The sequence below is a fragment of the Mauremys reevesii genome, linkage group 3 (assembly GCF_016161935.1).
Source record: "Mauremys reevesii isolate NIE-2019 linkage group 3, ASM1616193v1, whole genome shotgun sequence".
Lineage (NCBI taxonomy): Eukaryota > Metazoa > Chordata > Testudines > Geoemydidae > Mauremys > Mauremys reevesii.
The window spans coordinates 60,723,860-60,749,339 of record NC_052625.1 but is presented as its reverse complement, the minus strand read 5'-3'; the positions used below and the strand labels follow the sequence as shown (position 1 = coordinate 60,749,339).

The 25,480-nt window shown below is 45.7% G+C and overlaps 1 protein-coding gene across 7 annotated transcripts in view; it reads left to right on the top strand.

Annotated features, from left to right (window-relative positions):
- The window catches only part of DAAM2 (dishevelled associated activator of morphogenesis 2), a 258,023-nt gene that overhangs the window by 203,324 nt on the left and 29,219 nt on the right, over nt 1-25,480 (top strand). For 6 of the 7 annotated variants that reach the window (XM_039529310.1, XM_039529309.1, XM_039529311.1 and 3 more), the window contains 7 exons: nt 65-382; nt 8,732-8,839; nt 11,876-11,908; nt 14,318-14,424; nt 22,837-22,921; nt 24,296-24,402; nt 25,172-25,260. In XM_039529310.1, coding sequence (XP_039385244.1) covers nt 65-382; nt 8,732-8,839; nt 11,876-11,908; nt 14,318-14,424; nt 22,837-22,921; nt 24,296-24,402; nt 25,172-25,260 — 847 coding nt within the window. The remainder of the gene's footprint in view (nt 1-64; nt 383-8,731; nt 8,840-11,875; nt 11,909-14,317; nt 14,425-22,836; nt 22,922-24,295; nt 24,403-25,171; nt 25,261-25,480) is intronic. The other variant, XM_039529313.1, reaches the window with a different exon arrangement.

Sequence of the window (25,480 nt, the reverse complement as noted above, 5' to 3'; positions counted from 1 at the left end):
TCAGTTGGCAACATGGAGTTACTGTACATTTTAAACATCTTTTGCTTCTTCTTTTGTTTTCCAGCAAGGTGGTGGCATTTCCTTCACACACCCTCCTCCACCCCCTCCTGGTGGCCCATTAGCTTTGCCCTCCTCTCTGATGATGGAGTGCTTGCCCCCGCTGCCACCCCCACTCCCATTCTCCAGCTGTCCCCCTCCACCTGCTCCACCACCTCCACCGGGAGGGCCACCTCCCCCACCTGGAGCCCCTCCTTTTTTCAGCATGGGGATGATGCCCCCTCCTATAACCACCTGCAGCAGCAGCGGGACCAGCCTGAGGAAGAAATCTATCCCACAGCCTTCCCACCCACTGAAATCCTTCAACTGGGCCAAACTGAGCGAGGTAAGACACCGCAGCACCCTCAACACCCCATCTGCCCTAGTCAGGAATTACCGCAGGTTGGCTGGTGCCAGTGGGGAGCCATTCAGGATGCGAGAAGTTGATGCCTTCGTGTCTCTCTTCAGACCAAGGTTGCTGTCCTAAAAGAGGGCACTGTATTTTCTTCTGGAAAGTTGCACGGATACACTGGAACCCTGTGGGTCTGAACCATGTATATTCCCAGCAGGCCCTAGTCTAGGGCTTCCGCAATGAACCTCATCCCAATGGACTGCATTATCATGACCAAGGCACAGCCTAGACTTTCCTGCATCAGATCCAGGTGTATCTATAACTAGGAGAGCAGCCACAGTGGATCTTGTCATAAACCAGAACCAGGTGTCCCCTTGGCTAACGCCTAGAGCTAGCCCCTCCCTACAGATGCCTATCAGGGAACAAGAGCATCCCTATTGTGTGACCAGCTAGCATGTTGTGGGCAGAGCATAGGGCAGATGTTGTGGAGTTCACTTCTAAATTAGCCTACGTTACTCTGACAGGGGCCAGCCTCTCAGAGGGGACAGCAGCTCGTCACTGACATCACTTATGTCGCCATAGCTGTACGTGAACCCTCCTCTGCCCCTCTCACAGTTAGACTTGCAGGTTATTGCCTTTACTCTCCCTCTTGGTAGGAGAATTCCTAAGAGACGGGGCAGTGAGAAGCGGAAAAGAATTCAAATTGACTGTTGCACAGCTCGCTCCTTTTCTGCCACCCCTGCAGCCACTCCCACCCCTCTGCTTCTCCCCGTCTTGCTGGATTTTTTTTCTTCCCTTCTCTTTTGGGTGTTTTTTTTCCACAGATAAAAAAAGTGTCTGTGTTGAATTTGGACAGCTGCCTAGAAACCCACGTTCTTTTTTAGACTGAAACTCACCCGGGGCCCAACTCAGGCATTCGGAATGAGTGTCTGGGGACCTCTGGAATGCCACAAGAATTCACTCTCTCCTTTTCTTTAAAATAAAACGAAGTGAAATATTTGCTGCACCGTCTGTGCTTGTCTGTCAGGGCCACGTGGGGGTGTGGGAGAGAATGTAAGAGTGGGGATTTATTTTCCTTTTTAGAACATGGGACTTAGTGCCCTGAAGAAAAGAAATAACAACAATACGTATATTTTTAAAAAGCGAGAGGCACAGGTGTTTCTGTTTAGTGCACAGTAACCACAGGCTTATCCTGCCCTCTGGTTAGGAGTGGAGGCAGCTGTGCTAATAAAATTGAAGGGCTGGGCGGTGAGGTGGGTAAAAGATGCTATTTTGGGGAATGTGGAATAGTTTGGGGAAGTGTAGGGGGCAGGATGTTCCTATGGGAGCATTTGTCAGTGTTCGTGTTTTGACTTTGTGAGCTCTCTGTGGATCCCAGAGATTGTGGTGCTGTCAGTTGGAGGGTAGCTGGGGTGGTTGTTTGCTGTGACAAAATGTGCCCCCCCCATAAGTTGATGTTCCTCACTACAAGGGAGAGGAACATGTTTGAGCTATCTCCCTCAGAGCTGGTGGGTTCCCCAAGCCACTACTGGGCACTTCCTCTCTGCTCATTGCTGTGGAGAGTGACTTATGGGTTTTAATCCTACCCTCAGAACCCAGAGTCAAGCCAGAGCAAGGCTGGTTTAATGGGGATCATCTTTAGTTTTACTTATTTGTTGGCATTTCTATGGTGCTCATTCCTGTAGTCTCTAAGCACCCCACAAATACTAATTTATTAAGCCTCACAATCAATCCACCTTGTAGGAGGTGGTATCTCTATTTTACAAATGGGGACGCTGGGGCATAGAAATGGTTTGTTTATTTGTATCACAGTAGCACCTTGATTTCCCCAGTCAAGATCCAGGACCCGTTATGCTAGCTACTGTACATACACATGGAGACAGGCCCTACCCTTATGATCTAAATAAACAAGACAGGCAAAAGACAAGAAAAGTTTAAGTGCTTTGCACAAGGTTACATGTGGCATCTGTGGCAGAAACAAGGATAAAATCCAGATCTCCTGATTCCAAGCCTGCACCTTAACTGCAAGACCTTCCTTCCTCCGGGGCCACCCAGAGGATTCAGGGGGCCTGGGGTCTTCGGCGCAGAGGTCCTTCCGCTCTGGGTCTTCGGGGCACTTCGGCAGCAGGTCGCGGAGTGAGTGAAGGACCCGCTGCCGAACTGCTGCCGAAGACCCGGAGTGGAAGGAGCCCTTGCCGCTGAATTGCCACCGAAGATCGAAAGACTGAGAGCGGAAGAAGCTCAGGGTCTTTGGCAGCAGGTCCTTCACTTCATCCGGGTGTGTTCGGCAGCACTGAAGGACCTGCTGCCGAAGGCCCACCGAAAACTCTCATGGGAGCCCCTGAAAACTCCCGTGGGGCCCGGGGCCTGGGGCAAATTGCCCCACTTGCCGCCCCCCAGGTGGCCCTGCCTTCCTCCCCCAAGAGCTGATGAAGGGTGATCTCTTGGACCATAGCATGTTTTGAAGTGAATGAGGGTCAAGGTTTGGGGCTCCTAATTCTATTGGTAGCAGCCCATCCCCTCTGGACAAAACAGGGAGGAGAGTTGACAGGCTCCAGAAGGAGCAGTCAGCACCTTTGTGGGTGGTGGAGTGAATGGAAATGGAGAGGGTAGGGGGAAATCGCAGGCCCTCTGCAAATGTCTTGAGAAATGTAAATTTGCCACAAAGGTTGTTTTTGTTCCCTTATTTTTAAAGGCTGCTGGGCTCAGCACAGAGACCAAGTGCTGAATTGGCTGTGCGGAGTAAAATCTCCGTATGCCCTTATTGTGGGCCCTGAGAGGCCCACGTTGGCTAGGGCACTGTGTGTTCATGTGCCGGAAACTTGTATGGTCTGTGTTGTACCACTTCTGTGGCTCCACAGAGAGGGTGATATCCAGGGCAGCTGATCCTGCCCCATTCACCAGCATTAACATTGGCTTGGAAAGGAAGGTGCCCATCTATTGTGCATTATGAGAATGCTGAGCTGTTTTCTAACTCTTGTTGCCTAAGTATTTGGCAATAATTAATCACATCCCACAATTTTCATGGGCACTCCGGGAAAGGGAACTCACCCAGCACTCAGCTGAAAGATGTTTGTGCTTTGAGGAAACTGCACCAGCTCACGAACAATGACTCATTAATTCACCCTGAGACCCACAACCTCTATTAGCTTTGTTCTGAATTGATGACTGGTGTCAAAGAGACTTTGATACCATAGACTGAGCTCTAGTTAATGCCTTCCATGCCACAGCTCCATTCCAGTACTACAATACTGTTTGATGGAAGCTACTGGTTTTAAAAGGGATAGGGAAAAGACACTAAGCACTGCAGTGTGGCCATTGTGAACTCCCGGGAAGATTTCCTCCTTTGCTCCTAGACTGAAAATGGGGGTTGCTTCCCCCACCAGATCATTCCATCCTGGGGTTTATACAAGGCCTAGGGCATGCTGGGACTGGATATTTGCTATTAGTTCAAAATATGAACCAGATCTAAACACCCTGAAAGTTTGACTCCAGATGTGGATTTGAACTCTGTCTCTTAATCTTCATAATAAGTATGAGTATATTCATTTGAAGCTACCAGAGTAACTGGTTTACTTGTCTACTTCTGGTCCTGTTACCTGCTGGCCAGATACTATCAGCTCTACCAAATGAGCTGAAAGGGAGTCTCTCTCTAGCAGCCAAGCCCAGTGGAAGCTGTGCTGTGATTGCCCCATCAGGAAGGCTTTTATTCTGCATATACCACAACCTCTCTTGTGTGAAGAGTCGTGCAAATAACTTTTCACATAGAGTGAAAAAAAATCACATATCAGCCAAAAGAATTGTTCCCCTGAGGTTGAATTTTTCCACAAAAACATGAAACCGTTGCTGCTGTGAAAATGACAAATTTCCACTTGTGGTGGGTTTGTGACAACACCGTGGGATTTCCTTGTGAAAAGTTGTAGTTGCTGGGGGAAAATCGCAAAAATACACTTCATTGCAGGTTATTAATATTGATGGAAAAACACTGGTTTTGCACAAATATTCTCAGGGTAGAACCCTTGAGTGTCCTGCTTCGATGGGGACACTGTAATTTCTTGGAGAGCTCTGTTCCGTGGGAACATTCTTCATGAGCTACTACCGAAATCAGCGTCGATTCTTCCTTCCTACAGAAAGTGACACACAAGGTGCTGAGACATTCTTCAGTAGACAGCTCCTTAAACCAGTATGAATGTGATAGCCAAAAGAGTGATCCCCAAATGAGTCCTAGAGTGAGGGGATCCTGCCACTGGGGACTGACCTTTTTAAAGGGAGATGGGTCTTGAAGTCATGAGCTGAGCTGAGATAAAACTCAACCTGACCTAGCCGAGTGGCCTGGGGAGAAAGGGGAAGTGATGGTAGCAGATGGCTGCAGAAAGGTTGTGAGGGCCAGAAGAAAGGACAAGGCAGGCAGAGGCCTGTGAAAGACCCCAGATAGGCAGGCATTGGGGGTAGCTCTTCAGGAAGGAGCAGGCAGCAACTCAGAGAAGCCCAGGAGGGGCTGAGAGGAAAGATGGAAAGGAAGGAGCTCGGGAAGGGCTGAAAGCCAAGCTGAGAGGGTGGGCAGAAGAATTAGAGAGAAGACCGACCCTTTGGGAAGGAGGCCATGGACTAGTTTGAGACTGGGACAAAAAGAAACAAAGGAAGGGAAGGACTTGTGTTAAGGCTTTAGCTGGAGGTGCAAGTTACAACAGCAAGCCCCTCCGGCAGCTGCTGTAGCAGGCTGAAAATGGGAAACTGAGACAGGGCTGCTGCAGAGCCACCCCAGGCCATGAGAGGGCACTGTGGAGGTGGCCACCCTGTTACAGAACTACGTGGGGAGATAGGATTGCAACATCTCCCCGTGAAATGTTCACTGTTGTCTCAGGTGGTTCTTTGTGTCTTAGATTTTGCTTTGCAATGAAATGGGACAAAGTAGCTGTTGTCAGTCAAAAACATGCCTCCCTTCCAAAAAAAAAATAAAAAAAAATTGAAGCTACATTTTCCTCAAAATGAGCCCAAATAGGTTTGTTTACATGGGTAAAGGGATCCATTATTAAGGGGGGGGGGAATCCATTTTTCACCACATTTTCAAGCTTGCAATGAAATGTGAAAAAAATCAAATTTCAAGCAGTTTCACCTTTCAGTTGTGAATAGTTTGCATGCATCTAGTGGTTGCCTGCCCTAAAATTCATTGGACATGCACAATTTTCATAGGTTTCTCTTGACTTCTAGGAGAACTAGAGAGTCCTGAATGTGTCTGGAGCCTCCCAAAGTGAAGTCATGGCTCACTCATGCTCTGAAGTTATGTTGATGCATGATGGAGTTTGATGACTTGGAAACAGCTGGCAGCCAACAGAGGACAAGGCTGTATGGACTTCCTGCCCTGTGCAGCCCCTTGCTTTGTCATCTTCATAACCCTCCGGGCATTCAGCAGACTGTGCTGCATTTCAAACACGCAAGTGCGGAAATGAAGTGACTGCAGGAAGGTTATAAATATAATGCACCAAAAGCCCATCTCAGTAGAGCAAACGCTTCATTATGACTCATCCTGACTAATCTCATGTTTCTCAAACTACACCACTTCCCACCATTTCTTAGCTAATCACTAGGGGACCCTGGGAAATGTAGTTCCTGGGTTTAGTTTCTCAATGTGGGCCAAGACTTGTGCAAAGCAGAAAAACCACAGAGCTTGGCAGACTTATAACAATTAAAAAAAGAAGTAAAGAATTTTTTATTTTTATATTGCTAGTTAGGGACCATAAATATTTTTATGGAGCCGAGGGAATCATTTATCATAGCAACCACGCTATGTGAGTCTGTTTCTCTTAAAATGCTCAGTCTCTCTGGCCAATGACAAGAAACTATCAGCCAAGCAGCAAGAGCGCAGCAGAAGAAATTGTCTAGCAGCCCTCTGCAGCTTTTCAAGGGTCAGTCTCAACACAAGAATGGAAGGGACAACCCCTCTGTGGGTGCACTCTTGTGTACTGAAGGCTGTTCTGCCCGCACCTCTCTGCGTAAGGGATTTCCTTAACTGGTATACTTCTTCAGCGCTTAAACTGGGCTGTCTGGGATTGAAGTTCTTTTGTTCATGACATAGACTGTCCCAGCCTTGGATGTGTCTTTATAGGTTCATGTAATATAAAACCAAGAGATGGGCAAACCAGCTTAGATAAGACAATACCTGGCATGAATGTCTTATGAAATCAGAAAAAATAGGGGTAACTTTCTGTTTGCTTTTTTTTCATTTTTTTCTGGGGAAGCACATGACAGGGAAAACTTGCTTCGATGCTCCCTTTGTAGTTCTTGTTCCCAGGCAGATCAGAAATCCAGTGAGAATCGCCTCCCTCCCATGATCCTTCTAGCCACAAGGAAATCTTGCTCCCATTACAGATTTCCAGCCTGGTATTTAGATCAACGGAGTTTGAGCAGCTGTTTTGGTCACATCCAAACTTTCACTTTACACAACATGTGCCACACAACTTCTCTCAGTGCTTATCATTTTGATGGGGTCTTGGGCTTTTCCAGAAAGACTTCCCCACCCCAAATAGTACAGCTACACATCCAGCTAGTGATGGGGTGACTCAGAAAGGGTTGAGAGCTCAGAGAAACATCAAGAAGTTTTGGTGCTTGTCTGGAACTTCAGGGTCTACAAAAACAGGCTGGAAAGTGCATGAGAACTAACTTTGTCTGGATGCTTCTGGTTGAGACTGGAAATGGAATCCAGGAATTGGAGAACATGAAAATTAGTGTTGGTTTCTAAACCTTGAGGTTTGGGCTGCTTGTTATTTCAGCCAGTTCATCCCATTCTAGTGGCAAAGTCCAAATGTCATTACCATGATCGTGACTTTGCAGTGGCCAGAAAGGACCACCCTGGATGTAGAAAAAGTCTCAAAACTATTGGCGAGCCTATTAGATTCTGGGTTCTACTCCATACAGGAGGATTTCCAGGGCTCTCCCTCACTCACACTGGTTTTCCTCTCTCTGTTTATGCATCCATGAGCAGCCTCCAGAGAGGAAGGGTGTTGGTTTTGCTTTGCACCTTCCCACCTTGTTAGGAATTTCCTCCAGACATTTCAGCCCCCCCCCTTTTTTTTGGTCCCCACATCAGGTGTTTTTCCTGTTTCCTTGAGCCTTGTGGCTTACATTTCTCTTGCTCCTCTAATGAGTGTGAATGGGAAGTGGAACCTGTTCCTAATTAGTTCCTATAATGACGTGTTAACACACTTTGCTGCATGGGTGCACCTTAAGTACTTGAGAGTTAGATCCTCTTGGGGGCAGTTTCATTGGCTTTCCTTACTTCCTGTCCACAAGACCTCCTTGCTGGGCTGTTCTGCAGTGCCTTCAGGTCCGTTATATTTCTATCTTATTATGTAGTCTGATCTTTTTTCACCTCACTGGAGTGCTATTGCCCTGGAGGGACAACTTATGGGGAGGAGAAGGTAGTTCAGTCTCCAGGGGCTGTTCAGTCCATGGTGCCTCTGCTGAGACTGCAAGAAACATCAACAATCCTTCTGCTAGCTTAGAATGACAGCTGGCCGTAAAATTCAAAGGCTTTCAAAAGCTTCCTTGTGACAGTGAAGAGCATGTAGTTGTGAGAGGGCACCTGGCTCCCTCATGTTGGTGACTCCCTCTTTCATGCTAACCACGGATGGGGGAAGTCTGCCGTACATCATGCTGCCTTTACCATTGTGACTGTCAGTGCTGCTGTTTGAGAGGTTGGATATGGATCACATCTGTTTGAGACCTGTGGGTATCTTCTGGTGTGGACAGGGGAGCCCATCCAATAGGAGATGATTTGCCTTTAAAGATTGGGAGAGAGTCACTTGGAAGGAAAACCTTGAAGACTCCTTGATACCCATGCAGGGTGTATTCCACACCCAGTTAAGGTTTGCAGCAAGGTCTTGTGAAATCTGCAGCTGGAGAGAATATTGTGTGGGATTTCCCACACATTAGAGTCCTTGCTAAATTTCCTTCTTATGACAACCCCTGCTGCAACATGACCATGTTCATCTGCAGCAATTGCCACTGTTGGAAGGAAACGTACCCATGGGATCTTGAGTGGTATCTGCGATGATGTCGTCTAGTTTTGGAAAGTGGCATTTTTAAAGGGGAATTGGTGTAATGCAAATTGCAAAATGCCCAGGTTAAAAAAACAGCCCCATTAATTTGTATTAATGTTTCTCTTTGGACTAGAAAACTCTGTCTTACAGAAACAAAACATGCCCCCAAAATGACAGCAGCATCCTGTGCTGTGCTGAGTGGATACAATAGTTGGGTCTGCCTTGCTGGAATTGGATGTGCTTACCTACAAGTTTTCACTGTGATTTGTCTCCTGAACATATGATTTTTCTCTTTGGGTTATAGGAGAAGATCCATGGCACAATCTGGCATGAAATCGATGACTTAAAGGCTTTCAGGGTGCTGGATCTGGAGGATTTTGAAAAAATGTTCTCTGCTTATCAAAGACACCAGGTAAGGGTGGGGCTCTCCCCCGCCGCCCCCCCAGCACTGCAGGCCTTGAATTTCTTGAGACTCTGGATCAGGATGGGACACATTAGTAACTGGACCCTTCACTGGCACCAGTGGGGGTGGGGAGAAACCAATAGGGGGTTACTTCTGCTTGAGAGTTTAGAGCTCCCTAGAAAAGCACAAGAGTGGGGAGGTGGGTGGAGAACTGTTGGTGAAAGTACAGCATGCTGTTGCCTTGATATTTAATCCAAATGTGTAGCCCTTGGATACTACAGATCCCAGCAGGTAATGCTCTAATTTAATCTGAGCAAGAGCTTTACAGAAGCTAGCTGCTGAACTTTGTATTCAGTGCTCCTAATCTCTTTCTACCTTTTTTCCTTCTTATTCCTCCAGGGTAAAACTCTGGGCAGCTACAGAGTATTGAGCTATGTGACCAGAATTAGCTGTGTTTTGCTTTCTCTTTTTTCCAAACAACATATTGGCCAAACTGGCTGAGTTACAGAAACTGTCCGAGTTACAGATTATGACACTAACATCATACTCTAATAGCAGCCATATATTAGAAGGTCTTTTTCCCCCTCCTCCTATTCTTGGAAAGCAAGTCACCTACAATCTGTCTGCTTCCCAGGAATGAGATTCAGCAGGAACGGGGCTGTACTTCTACCTCCTTCCCTCCCACAGATTTCTCTAGCATTTGGAATGTGTTTGGGGAAACTTTCTTGCAACACTACAGAATCAGGCCATTGCTCCTGAGTTTGAAGACAGACCCGGAAATGATAGCTAGAAGCTATTTTGATGCTTAAATATTGCCCCCTATAGTGTTGCAGAATTACCAAGTGAGACTTAGCTGGCTTTGTTCTCTCACTCGTCTCTCAGAATCTTTCATCCAGTGTTGAATTATAAAAATATTAAAATAACTTGCATAGTCTGATTTAACGGCACAAACATAAGGAGTTTAGTCAAGGCTTCCCTTCCCATCATTAGCCGGTACCACTGAGTCTACACTAGGTATCAGACTTCTATTATCAGGCATTGGCAAACTGGTTCCAGTGAAAACTAACCTGGGCACCGTATCTCCAGCCGTCATAAAAGCAGGATTAGCAGAACTCTTCCGATTCACTAACCCAACGGTGTGTAGATGAGCATCCCAACTTGGAAGCTTTCGAGGTTCCATTATATGATGGGAATGTTGCACTTTGGTACTCATTCTGCCCCTGCAAATATCTTGACATTTCAGTGGTGTTGCTAGGATTACTGACCAACCAGAACTGTCCTAATCTTGGGATGTTCAGATTAGGCAGATTATTTGCATGAGAAAAGACCTCCAAAATATCCTCCTAAGGTATTTACTCCTCAATAAGAATCCAGTTTAATAAGACTAAAGTACATGAAATCCATTCCTTGTCCATGGCTGGCTTTAGGCATTTGCAATAACCCCAGCTGTGAGGGGAACCCTGAATCAGTGCTGAAACAGACAGTTGCCATCTGTACATGTTAGCAGCCATAATAGCAGCAAGGCACCATCACAGTGCAGTGATGTTGCATCAACACATGAAGCTCCAATGTTTACATCTTGATGTCATTGCTAGGAAAGGTCTTCCAAAGTCTTGCCTCCTTTGGGCCCCAGAATCTAAAGCCGAGGCTGTCCTTGTCTGCCAACTCTTAGTTAGAAACATAATATTTATGGCTGCATTACCAACCACTGAAAAGCAGTTTGGCCTGTTCAACCATAATCTAACCTGACCCTAACCCCTTCCCACTGGATTGGAGCCATCCTCCGAGAATGACCTCCAGGAGTCTCAGAATGGTCCTTTTGATCCTTATAAAAATACTATAGTACTTTATAACACTGCAGTATCACTGATGTAAGATATACTAGTGTAGAATACCGTAGTATGTTTTTGTACTAAAGGTTATTGACTGTATTCCAGCTTTGGCTTCAGTTTTACACATTTTTTTCTTTAAATATTCCTTTGTTGCTCCTTTAAATGATGATATTTCCTTTTTCATCTACATGCATTCCAATGCAAACTGGATTCCAATCAATAAGTCCTCACCATTCCTTTTTTAAGGCCAAGCAACCAAAGTTCCTCATGAGTTAAAATCTGATCAGAACTTTTCCAGTTGATTCACACTTGGTCTTTTCTTCCTTTTTATTGTTGGAAATGCTCCACTCTGGCCAACTATGTGTTTACTCTGGGTTCATGACTTTTAAACTTCATCCAAATATCTGTGAAGAAAAATGTCAAAGCAAATCTCTGCTCTTTTGCATTTGAAACAGAAAGTGAGCGTGTAAATAAGGCATTTCTTTCTTTTGCTGCTATTAACATGGTCTTAATATATTTTTCCAGTTTCATTTGTTAAACTGCTTCTTTATTTTTAAAGACAAAAGGATCTGTTCTCCCCTCCCTTGGCACATGTATCTCCTGCTGGTGGCTGTGGGCAGAAGCAGTGTTGCGTCCAGTGGACGAGCATTGGACTAAGAGGCAGGTCTCTTGGACTCCTCTCCTGACTCTGCCACTGACTGTATGATGTTGACTAAATCACTTGAGCTTTCTGTGCTTTAGTTTGCCTGTCTATAAAATGGGGATAATACCAACTGCAGAAGGGTGTCGTGAGCTTTAATTATTTAGTGTTTGTAAAATGCCTTGAGATCCCTGGATGGAAGTTGCTCTAGAAACACAATGAGTTATGATTAACAATGGGGAGCTATGTACATGCATAAGGAGAGGAGAACAGAGCCTGGAATGTTAACCTTGGCAGCTCTTTGGATAAGGACTGTGGCCTAGATTATTAAAGGTATTGAGGTGTTGCTCCACTCAGCGTTGCAAGGCCCAAGTACCATTGACTTTCCATGAGCAGAGCAGTGCTTAAATACCTTTTCACAATCTGAGCCTATGTTACTTGCAAATAATTTTATTCTCTTAGAAAACTGTGTATGGCTAAAATCTGCCTCTTTGTTAAACTTGGTATCTTTATCTCTGTGGCTAATGTTTGGCATGTTTCCTTCTCTGTTGTTTGCGGCTGCTGTCTGCATAGGACCTGCTAACTAACCCCTCCTCCTGTAAACAGGTGAGTACCACTGTCTGCCTCCTAAAAACAAACTATTGGCTTGCAAGATTCTCCTGTGGCGTGCAGACCAAAGACAACACACAGCACCATGCAAATAAGGGCCCCTGTGCTCATCTAGTGCTCGATTTTCACCAGCTCCTGCCTGGGCGGGGAGGAGGTACAAGGAGCTCCCCTACTTGCATTCATCCGGGGTGGGAGGAAGCTGAACACAAGCATTATCCTTTCACTCAATTGTGCAAAATGTGGCGGTCTCGGTCTGGTTTCTACTGACAGGTGACCACATCATGGAAACCCCATCAGTGTAGCTTGCCCTCATTGGTCCCCTTCTTGACCATTTTTTGCAGAGGTGCCAAGGAACAAATGGGGCATAGAATGTGAAGTCCTCAGCCGTAGCAATGCTTTCTGCAGTTCAGTATGTGACACACCACAGCAGGGCACTGTGGGGAAAGTTTACACTGACCTGCCCACACCTGCGTTGGAGATGACTGGCCTAGAGACTGAAGTCACTTCAGGTCCCTTTCACCAGCCACAAAACAGTCAATAAAGAAAAGCTTCTGTCTGTGGGGCAGGAAGATGTTGAGGCTTGAGTTGGGAAGAAGGTTTCAGGTCATTTGACAGTGACCCTTCAGGGCAATTGAAGAGCAGAGAAGGTAGATGAGAGAGGAGTCCGGTTCAGTCCACCTTATCTGGGAGGCTCATAGTCCTCAAAGACCAGGAGGAGAGACAGAAGTGTGTGTGCACATGAAATGAAGAAGTTCAGGCTCACTTGTCTACTCATCGCACTACAGGCACCTTAAGTAAAATCAGAGCAGAGAACACTTCAAAGGAAGGTATAGCTTTCAAAAATGGGTTTGTTCTGCAGTTTAGTCCCTGCTGTCCTATAATGAGTCCTGGTCACCAAGTCTCTGGGAACTGCCCTTCCCAGAAAGTCCTATAAGAACCTTGGCCACCAGGGGAAGCTGATGCATGGTTGTGGTCAGCTCAGTATTTTTCAGCATGTTAAGGGACAACAAAGGATAAGGTTGTGTGGTAGAAACAACTCCCCAAGGCAAGTTTCTTAGGTTGGGATTTTCACGAGAGCCCAAGGGAAATACTCCCAATGGGAGCCTTACCCTTATGGCTGTCTGTAAAACAGGTACATCAGTTATTTCTCTGCCATGTGAGAGTACTAACTAGGGCTTTTAAAGTAGTTTGGAGATGAAAATTTAAAAAAAAAGTCTATTCTAGACATGCCTGTACAGAGCTTCCACTAGCCATATTCAGAGTCACACAAGCCCTTTGAGAGGAGAACAGACTCACTAAGCATCTTGGGGTCTCAAGTCCTGGTTAATTCTCCATTACTAGCAGACAATGAAAACTGCAGGGAGCTGGTTGCAGCTTTCTTATCCTCAGCTGCCCTGCAGAAGCTAGAGCTGCAGGGAAGGGCTACTCAGCTGTTGGCATAAGTTCCCTAACAGACCTGACTCCAATGGAGGATCAGGACTAGTGCTAATCTGCTCCAGCATGCCCCTTCCTGCCCCCTGACTCAACCCTTTCCTTTTCCTTATGCTGGGGTCTGGAGGGCAGCTGACGTCAGAGATGGTTATGCTGCCTCTGCCAGCGTCACACCTGTGGAGATTCTCCTAAGGGGGAATTCTCCAGGGTCAGTTTCTGGCCCTCAGTGGACTGGAGAATCTGGCTCGGAGACAACACGGGGCATGCTCCTGCTGAACATCCGCTTGGCGTTGGTTCCCATTTTTGTGTGGAGAGTACAGCTGACTGACTCCTGGGATCTCACTCATCGTGTCGTTTCTCTGTGTTTCTTGGCATCCCTCACTCAATGGGAATTTGGCAGGCCTGTGTTCCAATGGTGAACTCAATAGTTAAGAGACAATATAAGGACTCTTATCCAACTGCCTCCAACTGGGATGCAACCTTTCCGTCCTGCTAGGCAACCTCTACTGCAGGCACTTCCTCCTGGAGGCCGTTCAGGCTTCTGAATAGATCTGTGTTCCTGGGGATATACACACGCATGTGCACTGCACCATAATGCACCTGGTTCTGCTCTCATATTGGTTTTACACCAGCGTAACTCTGTTGATGGAGTTACTCCTGATTTACGATGGAGTGAGATCCGAATGGGCCCAATGCCTGGAAGCTAGGATGATCCTGCACAACTAATGATGATCAGCATTTGTTTGACTGGTGAACTGGGGTGAAGATCTGTCTAAGTCCCTCCTCCTTTAGAAGTTGATTTCTGGCACTTTCTATCTCCTATTCTGCCTCCTGGATCAATCTCCCCACAAGTTCAGCGCTAGTGGGTTAGGCCGGACTGTTGCCCAATATACTTGGTTCATTCTGTGGGTGTTGGCTAGAGAGAAAAGGAAGAAGAAACAGGGCATTGATTATTTTTTGTCTTCTTACTTGCAGAAAGAGATGGGCTCAACTGAGGACCTATACTTGTCCACACGGAAGGTTAAAGAGCTTTCTGTTATTGATGGCCGAAGGGCTCAGAATTGCGTCATTCTCCTCTCCAAGTAAGTGTAGTAGCTATGAACTCACAGTGTATAGCATGGTTAATGTGCATAGAGGCAAAGATAGACCCAACACACAGACACCCAAATACTGAGATCAACCGTGGACACCTGCACATGCACACAGATGCAGATGTATCCACACCCAGATGAGAGATGAGCGCTTGCCTACGTGGAATTGCATCCACTCCTGGAGACCCAAATGTATTTACAGGTTTGCAGACACACCTGGCCATCCAAAACACAGGCACTCCACAGATCTATATTGAAACACAGGCAAGTAGATAGACTCTCAACTGCCATAGAAGCACACAAACAAGTGTATGTGGGGAATTTGGCCACTGTGCAGGCAACAATACGCGGGCTGTCCCATAATGGTGCACACTGTGCACCATATATACCATTTGGCAGCAGTTTTTCTGTCCTATTCTTCTCTGCATATTGCTCTGAGAAACCCTTTGGGAGCACATCAGACCCCTGAAGGATGTCGGCAGATCCAATATATTTTTCTTCAGCCCCCAACTTTTTAAAAAAAAATTATTGCCTTTGTGGGGAAGGCAGTGAATGTGAGACACACTCAGGAGACACTTTAGATGTTAAATGCCAGCAGATGTTTTTTTCATCCTCCATAACCTCCTGCAATGACCTGTGTGTCCTCATATGCTGTGTATCTGGGCTATATGCACACCTTGCATGTCCTTTGCCAACCATTCTAGGCTAGGCTGCAGGTCTGTTGCTAAACAACAGGTCTGGCTCAGCTCTAAGCACAGCAGCAGAAGACTCCCCTTGCCACCGGAGAGGAGAGGAGTGTCGTCAACTGGGGTGGAGATAGCTTTTGGGGCGGGGCACTCAGAAAAAATCACTCCATTGCTCAGCAGGAGGTGCAGGTTAATAAGCGTTGGATTCCTCCCCCCCCTCCACTCCAGCAAGCTAACAGTTAAAAGCAAAGCTGCAGCCAGACCAGCAGAAATGGAGCCTGTTCTTTCCATTGCTTGGTGAAACCCACTGAGGTTCTCATAAGTTACTTATGTGACATTAGTCGGCATGTCAGCGAGACACCCTCCGCCCCCCATTCCCAGTGAAGAGGGTCAGTTTACAGTTTTCTGTCTGCAATAGTTGCCTGCGCACGTCATTTGTGGCTGGCTGGGGGTTGTTTAGGGGCAGCAGGATTTTCATTCCATTTGACAGATCTGTTGACGTGTCTGGGGCCCAGATTAGCTCTTAAGCACGTGGAATGTATCTTACATTGATGGGAGAAGATCTCAGGGTGAGAGCCTGTTACTTGGGTTGTCAACAAGAGATTTGGGTTGTTTGCGCATCTTTCTTTTCCATACATTTAAGTTAACTGTAGCCCGGTTAAAGGCACCAGGATGAAGCTCTAGGGACTGAATTTGTCTCTGTCCAAAGAACAAGAACAGCTTGGGCACTAGCTTTCTCCCCCCCAGTCCTTGTTCTGCCCTGCTCATATGCCTCAGACCTGACCTGGGGGAAGTCTCTGAAAGAGTGAGAGTGGAGGTCATTCTCCAGGCCTTGTCTTCTCTTCTCCAACTGCTAGCAAGTGGGCCTTGGGGAGTGGTTCTCAGATGTGGACACTTGTATTCTAGGAATTAGGCTGAGCACCATGAGCTCATTTCACATGGTCCACCAAGCCATCATCAAATGAGCATGTCTTTGAGTAGCTACTGATCTAGTTTGGATTCAAAATGGGGATTTGTTCCCCATTACCAACATCTCGAGATAAGTGGTGCCCACAGTAAATGACATTCTGACCCCCTTGTCTTAATAGAGAGGCCAAGGACTGAATGGAGAATGAACTCTCATTTCTTTCTTTGAGGAGGTTAGATTTGAGCCTAATGGATAGAGCAGTAGCGAGGGAAGCTTGCAGTGTGTTCTGTGCAACTAGGAAATACCCATCTCCAGGGCTATCAACCCAGCATTTTCCATGTGCATTAAACAGCCTAGATTCAGAAAATAAAAATTTTATAACATACAATGGGCACTTTCCCTGAGTAAAGACGGAGTAAGGACCTAACAGTGTCCCCCAAAATTGTTATTTTATTTAGAATCCACCGCTCCATAATCCCCTCCCAACCTCACAATACCCATTTAGGACAAAAGAAGCAAAAATCTTTGGACAAAAGGTTCCTTTAAATTCATGCCTTTCTGTTCCTCGGTCTATAGTCAGATTTACTTCCAAGTGCAGCATGTGGCTTTTTTGGGTTGATTGCAGACAATAATTACAAGGGATTTTATCATGCCTATGGTGTTTCCTTCCTTCCCCGGCTTAGTTATCCTTCCCTCCCAGCCTCCACCAAGCCTTTGAAAGTGAAATTCTCCAATCAGGGAAGGGGATTGGCATTCATGAGCATGTTGCTTTCCCTGCCCTCTTTGAAATGCATCTTATGCGCACGCAGGTGTGCACAATAAGTGTTCGGTTTTGGGGGGAGGGGGTGTTTTTCTTTCTTTTTTTTTTTTTTTAAAGATGCTAAGCAAACACAGAGTGCATTTGTGCAATCCTAAAATCCAAAGTTGCAGATCCAACTCTCAGGTTGCTGTAGTACTTTCCAACAGCTGTTTCCAATTGACCGTAAGTGTGCATACATCCCTGTAGTTTATTCCCTCTTTGTTTACACTAAACTGTCGTGTCCTTTAAAGTAAAAGAGCTGTATGAGGTTTTTTCCACTACTCGAATGATTTTGTTTTACTAACACAGTGTTAGAAAGGGTCAGGCAGAGCTCATATTTCATAGGCCCCAACAAGCCAAAACCTAGCTGGAGTGGGAAATAGCCGTCTCTCTCATATTTAACAAGACTGTGGCAGAAGGGATTAATTGGGATAAATTAAAGGGGACGAAAATTGGAATGCTAGTTGATTTCTGTTGACAAGGAAATTAGTTGGTAAATGTCCTTCAGTGTCACCTTCCTCCTCATCCTCTTCCTCGTGAAAACTTTTTTGTTTCCCGGTCATTTACCATCACTGAAACCTTGGGGTTTTCTTCTGTGCAGTGGGTGCAATACTCATGTTGTGGAGCCTGATGAGTCTAGATCCAAGCCCTAGTCCATGTCAGGTAACTATAAGCCAACTGCAAAGGGCTCAGATAAGCATCCAAAATGCTGCTCTGAATGTTTCACAAGGTCATTTTCTCGCACGGTACCTCCAGTATGTCCCGTTTGAGCCAGGTTACAGGACCAACTCTCTCTGCTGTGTCCTGGCTCCCACCAGGTCCAAGGACAGCCTCTTCTGTGGTGTTTCTGACATGCACCAGTTTCTGCCACATCAGAAATCAGCCTCCCTCACAATATTCCTGATAGCCGCAGTTTCCACCAGGTCAGAAGTCTCTGGTCAGGCTTCTGTGGCCTGGAACAGCCTGCCTGTCCCTCTGGACCTCATCAACTCTTCATCTCTTTTCAGCTCTCAGCTGGAAATTTCTCTGCTCTCCTTTGCCTTTTCTTTCTTTCTGTTCCAAGTGTTCGGATTCCTTGATTTAATATGGTGTCCTTGCACAATTCCGCGTAGCGTTTGTCCTGTGCAGGCCAGGTGTCTTATGTTGTTTATCTCTGTGAATCAGTATGGACATGGGCAGTTATTGCGAATAACGTTTTTCATACTAAGGGAGCGTTGTACTGAAAGCATGTACTTGTGTGCCACTCGTCAGCTGGCCTAGCTGAAGCCTTGGCAAGGACTATGGCACTGGGACTGTTGCATGCAAGTGGGCCATTCACGCCTGTTGCTCCTGTGCAGGAATTGGTCAGCAGTGCCCATCCCCAGGAACCATGGTGAGTGCTACAGAGGTGCCATAGATATACACCCAAGTGTAACTGAGGTGAACTGCAGATGTTTGCACTCGGGCTGGAGGCCGAGCTCTGAAACCATGTGAGGGGAGGTGGGTCTCTGAGCCAGAGTTCCACCCAACCCAAACATCTACCCTGCAATTTTTAGTACCACAGCCTGTGCCCTGCGAGCCCAAGTCAGCTGTCTCAGGCCAGCTATGGCCATGCAGCACATCTTTTATTGCAGTGTAGACATACTCTAGGGTTGGGTATCACACCAGTCTGCCACATGGTACTGCCTTCTCAGCACATCAGTCATGGGATGTGGCCACCGGTTCAAATCCAGCCAGGTTTGGCAGTTAATAGCAGGCACTATTATTGAATGGCAGTTTGATGGCTGTTGTGGGGGAGAGGGAGTCATTCCATTTCCTTTAAGACAAATATCCGGATCCCAAAAACATGCCATGTGCCAGCCTTGGCTGGTGGTTTCAGTTTCAGATGGCACATGAGCTTCCTTCTTACCCTACAGCCATCTTTCTAGGTCAGGAGTCAATGGGGCATGTGAGAATATGTGTGTGGAGGAGGAATTCAGTGCTGCTATACCTATCCTGTGAGTTAAAAAGAGTTAGTCGGTCTCTGGGGCTGCGAGTCTCAGTTCCTGTCACAAGAACCATGAGAATCCTTTTTGAAAAGGTAAACTATCTTAGTCAAAGATGAGAGATTTATTTTCCCAGGGAGAGAGGAAGAGTGGGAATGACATCCTCTTGGTAGGAAAAGTTAACGTACTTCGAATAACTTCATGGTACCCTGGCAGTAGGTGACTGCACTTCTTTGAAAGCTGAGCAAGACCTAACAGTACTTGCCCAGGAGTGGAGCAGTAAATTGAGTTGCTCTTTACTTCTCTGGAGAGAGTTGGCTGATGAATGATGGGTGTACTGTGTTGGTCTTGCAGTGGAGGGGGAAGGGATAACACCAGCTTGAATCAATGGATATCTTTAAGGAAGAAAAATTAGAAAGTGCTGGATGTCTGTAAGGGAGATTGATGCGAAACGACGGCATGTCTCCCGGGCATGTTCTGAGTCAGGCAGACGTCTTTCTCTGAGAGGACCAAACAATAAGCCACTTGATGTCTGCAAGTGAAGCTGGCGTTAAATCAGCCGAGGTGTCTTGGGGAGATTAGTGATGAATTACTCTGCAGAGTCAATAGAGATTATTTATGTGTCCAGAGGGGATAGAGGGAGGGAAGCTAAGTACCATATTAGAAGCTATTTGGTAATTGTTCAGCTTTAATGCCACTAGGAGAAGCCACAAACAGTTGGGTCTCCTTGCTCCATCACCATGCGGGGAGGGATGGGCAAGGAGAATAGGGTGGGATTCCTTCCACTACTCTTTAGGTCCTTTTCCATCTGACCAAGGCTGGGGCAGGATTGAATGCAGGTTTGGGCACTGTCTGCACTATAGACAAAGCCTATTGTAGCTGAAGAAGAGAGTGCTGCATTCCCTTTTAAGTCACATGTCACCAGCTGGGTTTGCGGCCAAGATCTCTGTTGTCAGTGAAGATGTATGAAGCAGAGAGGACGCAGCTGGAATTACACATGCCATTTGGAGTCTGGAGGACTGTGGCAGTTGGATAAATGATCTTTGGCTCTGGAGACTTGGTAAGAAAGTCACTGATGTTGGAGAATAGCTCTCCAATGCTGAGCTGTAATTTCTACAGTGTCACTTTCTGGGCCATAAATACACTTTAATTTGGTGTCTGTACCACATGCCAGGGAAACCTCTATTCAGTCTTGAATGGAAAGATGTTACGCATCTGCTTTAGGTTCCTGTTTAATCAGTTCACCTGTTTCTGTTTAAATGCACCACATCTGTTTCATGTTACTGTTGGAGATTTTCAGATCTATTACAGGGCTGATTGGGAGTTTCGAAAATATAACGAGAATCGTTTGATTAACAACCCTTTGTGCCAGTTGTTCAGCTGGCTTCTAACTGTGGGAATCCATGTTTGTGCTGTTGACATTTCGAGAGTTACAAGCAGTTACTGCTCCAACAGAAAAATAAACCCCATTTTGATGAGTCCCTTCTATCAGATTTAATAGGATCTGTAATAGTCTGGGATGCCCACTTGCAGTCTTCATGACCCCATTACAGGCTTGCAAGTGACCAAGCTCAACTGCCTCCCTGCAGATGAGTGGGCAAGCTTTATGGCACTCTCTAATATGGACTGGGTCAACCAAGCCAGATATTTTCCTGCTCGTGGTTGGGCACAGATGCATCCAAAAAATCAGTGTTTGTGTAGCTGTCTGTCATTTTGGAGCTCTCAAATATTTTTGGTGCTGGTGAAAGGTTCTAGGTTGATGGAGTTGGAAACTGAAGTTTTCAGTTAGGCCACAGAACAGATTAGAGTGACCAGCAGCAACATGAGCTTCCCCCACTGTCTTTGCCAATGTACCTCAAACCTGTCTGTTCAGTTTTTGGCCCCTTGTTGAAACGGATGCCAATCGGAGAGGATGCTCTGCGTAATGAATGCTATGTTTTTTCCATATCCTCTCAGCCTGAATTGTTTCTATTTTAGATCAGGGTGAAAAGCAGAGTAAAGACAAAGTTAGATTTCCATGCAAAAGAAGGGTGTGCGTGTCTCCTCTGTAACAGTCTGCAGGATCTCTGCCTCACAATATGGTATCTACCTCCTGCAGAGAGCAGTCTCCTAGAAATGTAAAGGTGCAGTCCCAAGAAAAACAAAACCATAACATTTATGTAGCCACAATGTGTATGCATCTGCTAGGAAGTAGGCAGAGACCTACCAAATCATTTCACATTAGGCTCTTCAGCCATCAGATTGTAACAGGTTTTGATCACTAGCAAGTTCATAGACTCCCAGATTTTAAGACTGATAGATTTTGAGAGCAGAAGGGGTCAGACCATTAGATCATCTAGTCTGATCTCTAGTTTAATTCAGGCCATAGAATTTCACCCGTTCCCCCTGTGTTGAGTTGAGCTTGAGTCAACCTGGTAACCTAGAAGTAAAATGTTTTTTTCCAACCTTTCATTTCCAAGCCTTTTAATTCTCTCATCTCTTCTAACTGTGGCTCAACTGTATGCCTTGTATGGAAATCTAGTTTCCTTACCTTTTGTGCTGGCAGTTGGCCCTGTGCACCATTTCTACTGTAGCTTCATTTCTAAAACAGACTAGGTGAATAGTTGGGAACAGCATAACTGAAGCTAGTTAGGAGGCATAATTTTTAAAAAGCTTTTGAATGTCTGCTGATTCATATTTTAGTTCCCAGCTGTTTATTATATTGGGCAACGTTAAAATGATTTAAATTTCTCAGATTTAGTAATATTTCCTGTCTGTAAAAATAAAGCATTTACATTTGCTTTTGCATAGTTCCAAAAACGTGATCCCATCCAAATGGCAATAGCAGCATGAAATGTTACCATGATGTTTCTCAGCACTGAAGACAAAAACATTCTGCTGCATTCATCAACCCCATGACTCATTTATTTTTTTTATTTTCTTCCCCCTGCTAAATGTTAAGTAATGCATTGATTGGAGAAACTTCACGGAGACTGAAGTCCTTTCTGCACAAAAGCTTCTCCTCCCCCCTCCCACTTTGCCTTGCCTTGTCTGTAGGCTTCACCCCTGATGTAGAGACTTTCTTTGGGAGTAAGATGGCAGTTCCCTTTGTGGTCCGTTCCATCTTGGAACAACCAATGAGGATGTCAAATGTGGTGTGTGGACTTTGTAATGTGGACAGCTGTTCCCGAAGAACTGGATTGTGGACCACCAAACCCATTTCAGACAAGCCAGCTGGCAACCATTAGATGGTAACAAGTTTTGATTGCTGCTGGTCTGCATCGGATTTGAACTGGTGACCTAGAGGTGAAAAGACTCTTTGATCAATTCACTGAGCCCTGCTTGTTTTGCTATAACTGATTGCCTCGTTAACTGCAGACCTCTAAAGAAGAGGGCAGAGGCTGGAGAGAGGATGATGATAATTTTACCACCTTGTCAGTCTGGCACAGGAGCTCCTATCTTGACGTGGCTAGCATTGCTGAGGGGTGTAACTCACTACCTGCCTAAATTCATGATGTCAATTCCCTTTTCAGCTGTGAACGCTGGCACAGTGAATTTCTCAAGCAAAACCAAGACACTTGCGCAAAACAAATCTATTTCTTGATCCAGAAGGGGGAAGGTTCAGCACCATTACTCAGTGGCCTTGGAAATGCTTTAATATTCCCAGAGGTGAAGCTTAGGTTCATAGTTGGATTCAATGGTATGTAGATTCAGGGTGTGAAGAGTAAAAGTGTTTGAAAAGGAAGGTGTCTGTGATGAGGGAAGATAAAAGGAATTCTAATCTATGAGAAGCCAATTGTTCTTCTCCTCCTGCTTTTGATGTGACTTCGATTAGCTGAAGGGGGAGGGGGAGTATGAGCTGGAAAGTCTTTGTACGCCAGAATTGATTAGATCATCTTAACAAAGGTGACTGACTTTTTTAGACAAGCAACGCGGGGGTGGAGGGGAAGAGTGTCATAGGAGGCCCTGTGTTGAAGCTGTCAATGTGGCCTTTTGTGTCTTGTGCTTTCTGGGGGGCTTTTGGTATTCCTCAAATTACTAATGGGGCAGTATTAACACTATTGAAAGGTTGAAGCTGTCAAATGACGAAATCAAACGGGCGATCTTGAAGATGGATGAACAAGAAGACTTGGCCAAAGATATGCTGGAGCAGGTGAGAAGAATCACAATTACTTCGTACAGTGGTTGGTCTAAGGATAATGGGCCAGTTTCTCCTCTTGGAGCAGCTCATTGGGCCCATTTAAGACCTAGGATAAGTGGATGCAGCTCAGTCAACTTCACTGGAAATGCCTCCGCTTATAGTAGGTCTGAATTTGGCCCTGAGACATAGTTGTGCTTATGTAAAAGAGAATTTTGCCCAGTGTGCCAAATGCATCCTTGGTGTAACTCCATTGATTTTGATGGAGTCACACCTGGAAGAGTTTGGTTCAGTAAGTTTTTCTATTACATTATAACTTCAGTTCTCTGATCTAGAGAATATGTGGTTATGACTTTTTATCAGTAATAGTTTTTCTTTCTCTTAATTTCTACTTTCCTTCTACTTCTGCTCTCCTGTTCAACCCACTACTTCTCTCTCTTTTTGTTTTGTTTTGTTCTGTTTTGCTGGCTATTCTCCTTTGCTTCATTTCTGGTTTAGTGATTAGAGCAGCAAACTGGAGACCTTTGGGTCTATTACCAATTCTGCTGTTGGTTCACTCTTTGCCTGAGTTTTCCCATTTGTGAAATGGGGGTAATGATGCTTACCCATATTTGGACAGTGCTTAGAGATCCTTGCATTAAAAAGTGCAAAGTCATCGTCTTATTATTTTTTATTATTCTGACCCCTCCATAAGAGATGGTCCCATTTTATGCTCAATCTTAATGTTTAATTATATACACAAAATTTTACAAGCCTGTGCCCGGCTCCCCTGATGTGTCAGAGAGATTCAGCTGCTCTGCGTCTCAATATCAAATTGTTGGTTTCTTTAGATAAAATATAAGAGCAATGATAAAAAGCAGATCCACTGCTTGGTGTTTCTTGCAGGCAATGTGGGCCGGGGTGTGCACATGACAATATTTATAACCAGATTGCAGCATGACTCCCACCAGATATGTCAAAAATCTGTCAAAGTATGAGCTTTTAAGGTCAGCACATGAATAGCAGCCCATGTCAGGCACATATACAGTGGCTTAGATATTGTTTATTGTTTCTGCAGAGCAGGGCAGGGAAGGAGAGAGATAGTTGGGGCTTTGTGTGGTACTTTAGAGTGAGTGGAATAGATAATCTCCACTTGGAGGGGCAGATTCTACTCTCATTTACATCAATGTAAATGTGCTGTGGGAGTGCAAGAAGTTCTTTCTAGATTTACACTGGTGTAACTGAGAGCAGAATTCAATCACTTGAGGGAAGCAGAGCTGCTCTGCCTCACAGTAGCACAACAATTCACTCACTCTCTTGCACGTGGTCTCACTCTCCATCTGCGCGGGTGTATCTCTCTCTCTCGCTGGAGCCCTCATGCTTCTTTTTGATTTGTGTCTGTGGTTCTAGCTGCTGAAGTTTGTTCCTGAGAAGAGTGATATCGACCTGCTGGAGGAACATAAACACGAAATTGACCGCATGGCCCGGGCTGATCGATTCCTCTATGAAATGAGCAGGTCTGTGTAACATATGCTGAGAAAATGCCCTGAGGGCTTCTTGGGAGCTGCTGTAATTGTGATAGAAAATGGATAATGTGACATTGATGGAAAACAATCAAGATATTGTGGGCCAGATTCTGCACTGAATTACACCCTGGGGCGCCCAGACATCCACAACGTGAAGACATTTCAAGTCATTATATAAGCATTTCTTGGTGGTAAGGACTCTCTCTGGGCGCCATTTAGGGGGAATCTCTAAATTGACCAGAACATGTTTGTTCCACCCATCCACCACTGTTCACATACACAGATGTTCATATCTGGCTTTCAACTGCTGGATCTCCTGGTTGGGACTCATCACACACTCCTTTTCCATCTGTCTGTCACATTTCCCCCCTCCTCCCCCCACTGGGATCTGTCCCTTTTCCTATCCCAACCTGACACCTCTCCTGAGTGGGACTCCTTTTCCATTTACCCCATTTGGAGTCTACTATAAAAATGTATCTTTCTGAAAGAGACTGGAAACTAACCATATCTCATGGGCGACTGGTAGAAGTACAAAGCCTGTGTCTTTATGCCACACTCCTCAGTCTGAGTAATAGCACCTATACTGACCGACAGGCATTGGGAGCAATAGGCCTTTATATGCTGCAGGCTGCATCGGTAATCCCACCTCTGGGTCAGTTTTGTGTATAAAATGAACTGTGCCTGTGCTGAATCTGTGTTTGAGCATTGCCTCCTTAGGTAGCCCAAGCTTCATGACTTCCCTCTGCTTCCCCTTATGTAGGATCGATCACTACCAGCAGCGGCTGCAGGCGTTATTCTTTAAGAAGAAGTTCCCAGAGAGGCTGGCAGAATGCAAGCCTAAAGTGGAAGGTACGGCAAAGGCCTCTGCAGGGAGTCGGTGAGGGGCAGGGAATGTCTGTGATTTACCCACATAGACCACCAGCTAACATTGTCATTACATGCGAAGGTTCAATAAAGTTGTTACTGCAGAATATGTCCTAACTCTGCCCTCTGTTACCCTGTGCCACGGAGCCACCAATGCTGCGTGCCCTTTTTCTAAAGGCAGACTTTCTTCACAGCCCCAACCCCT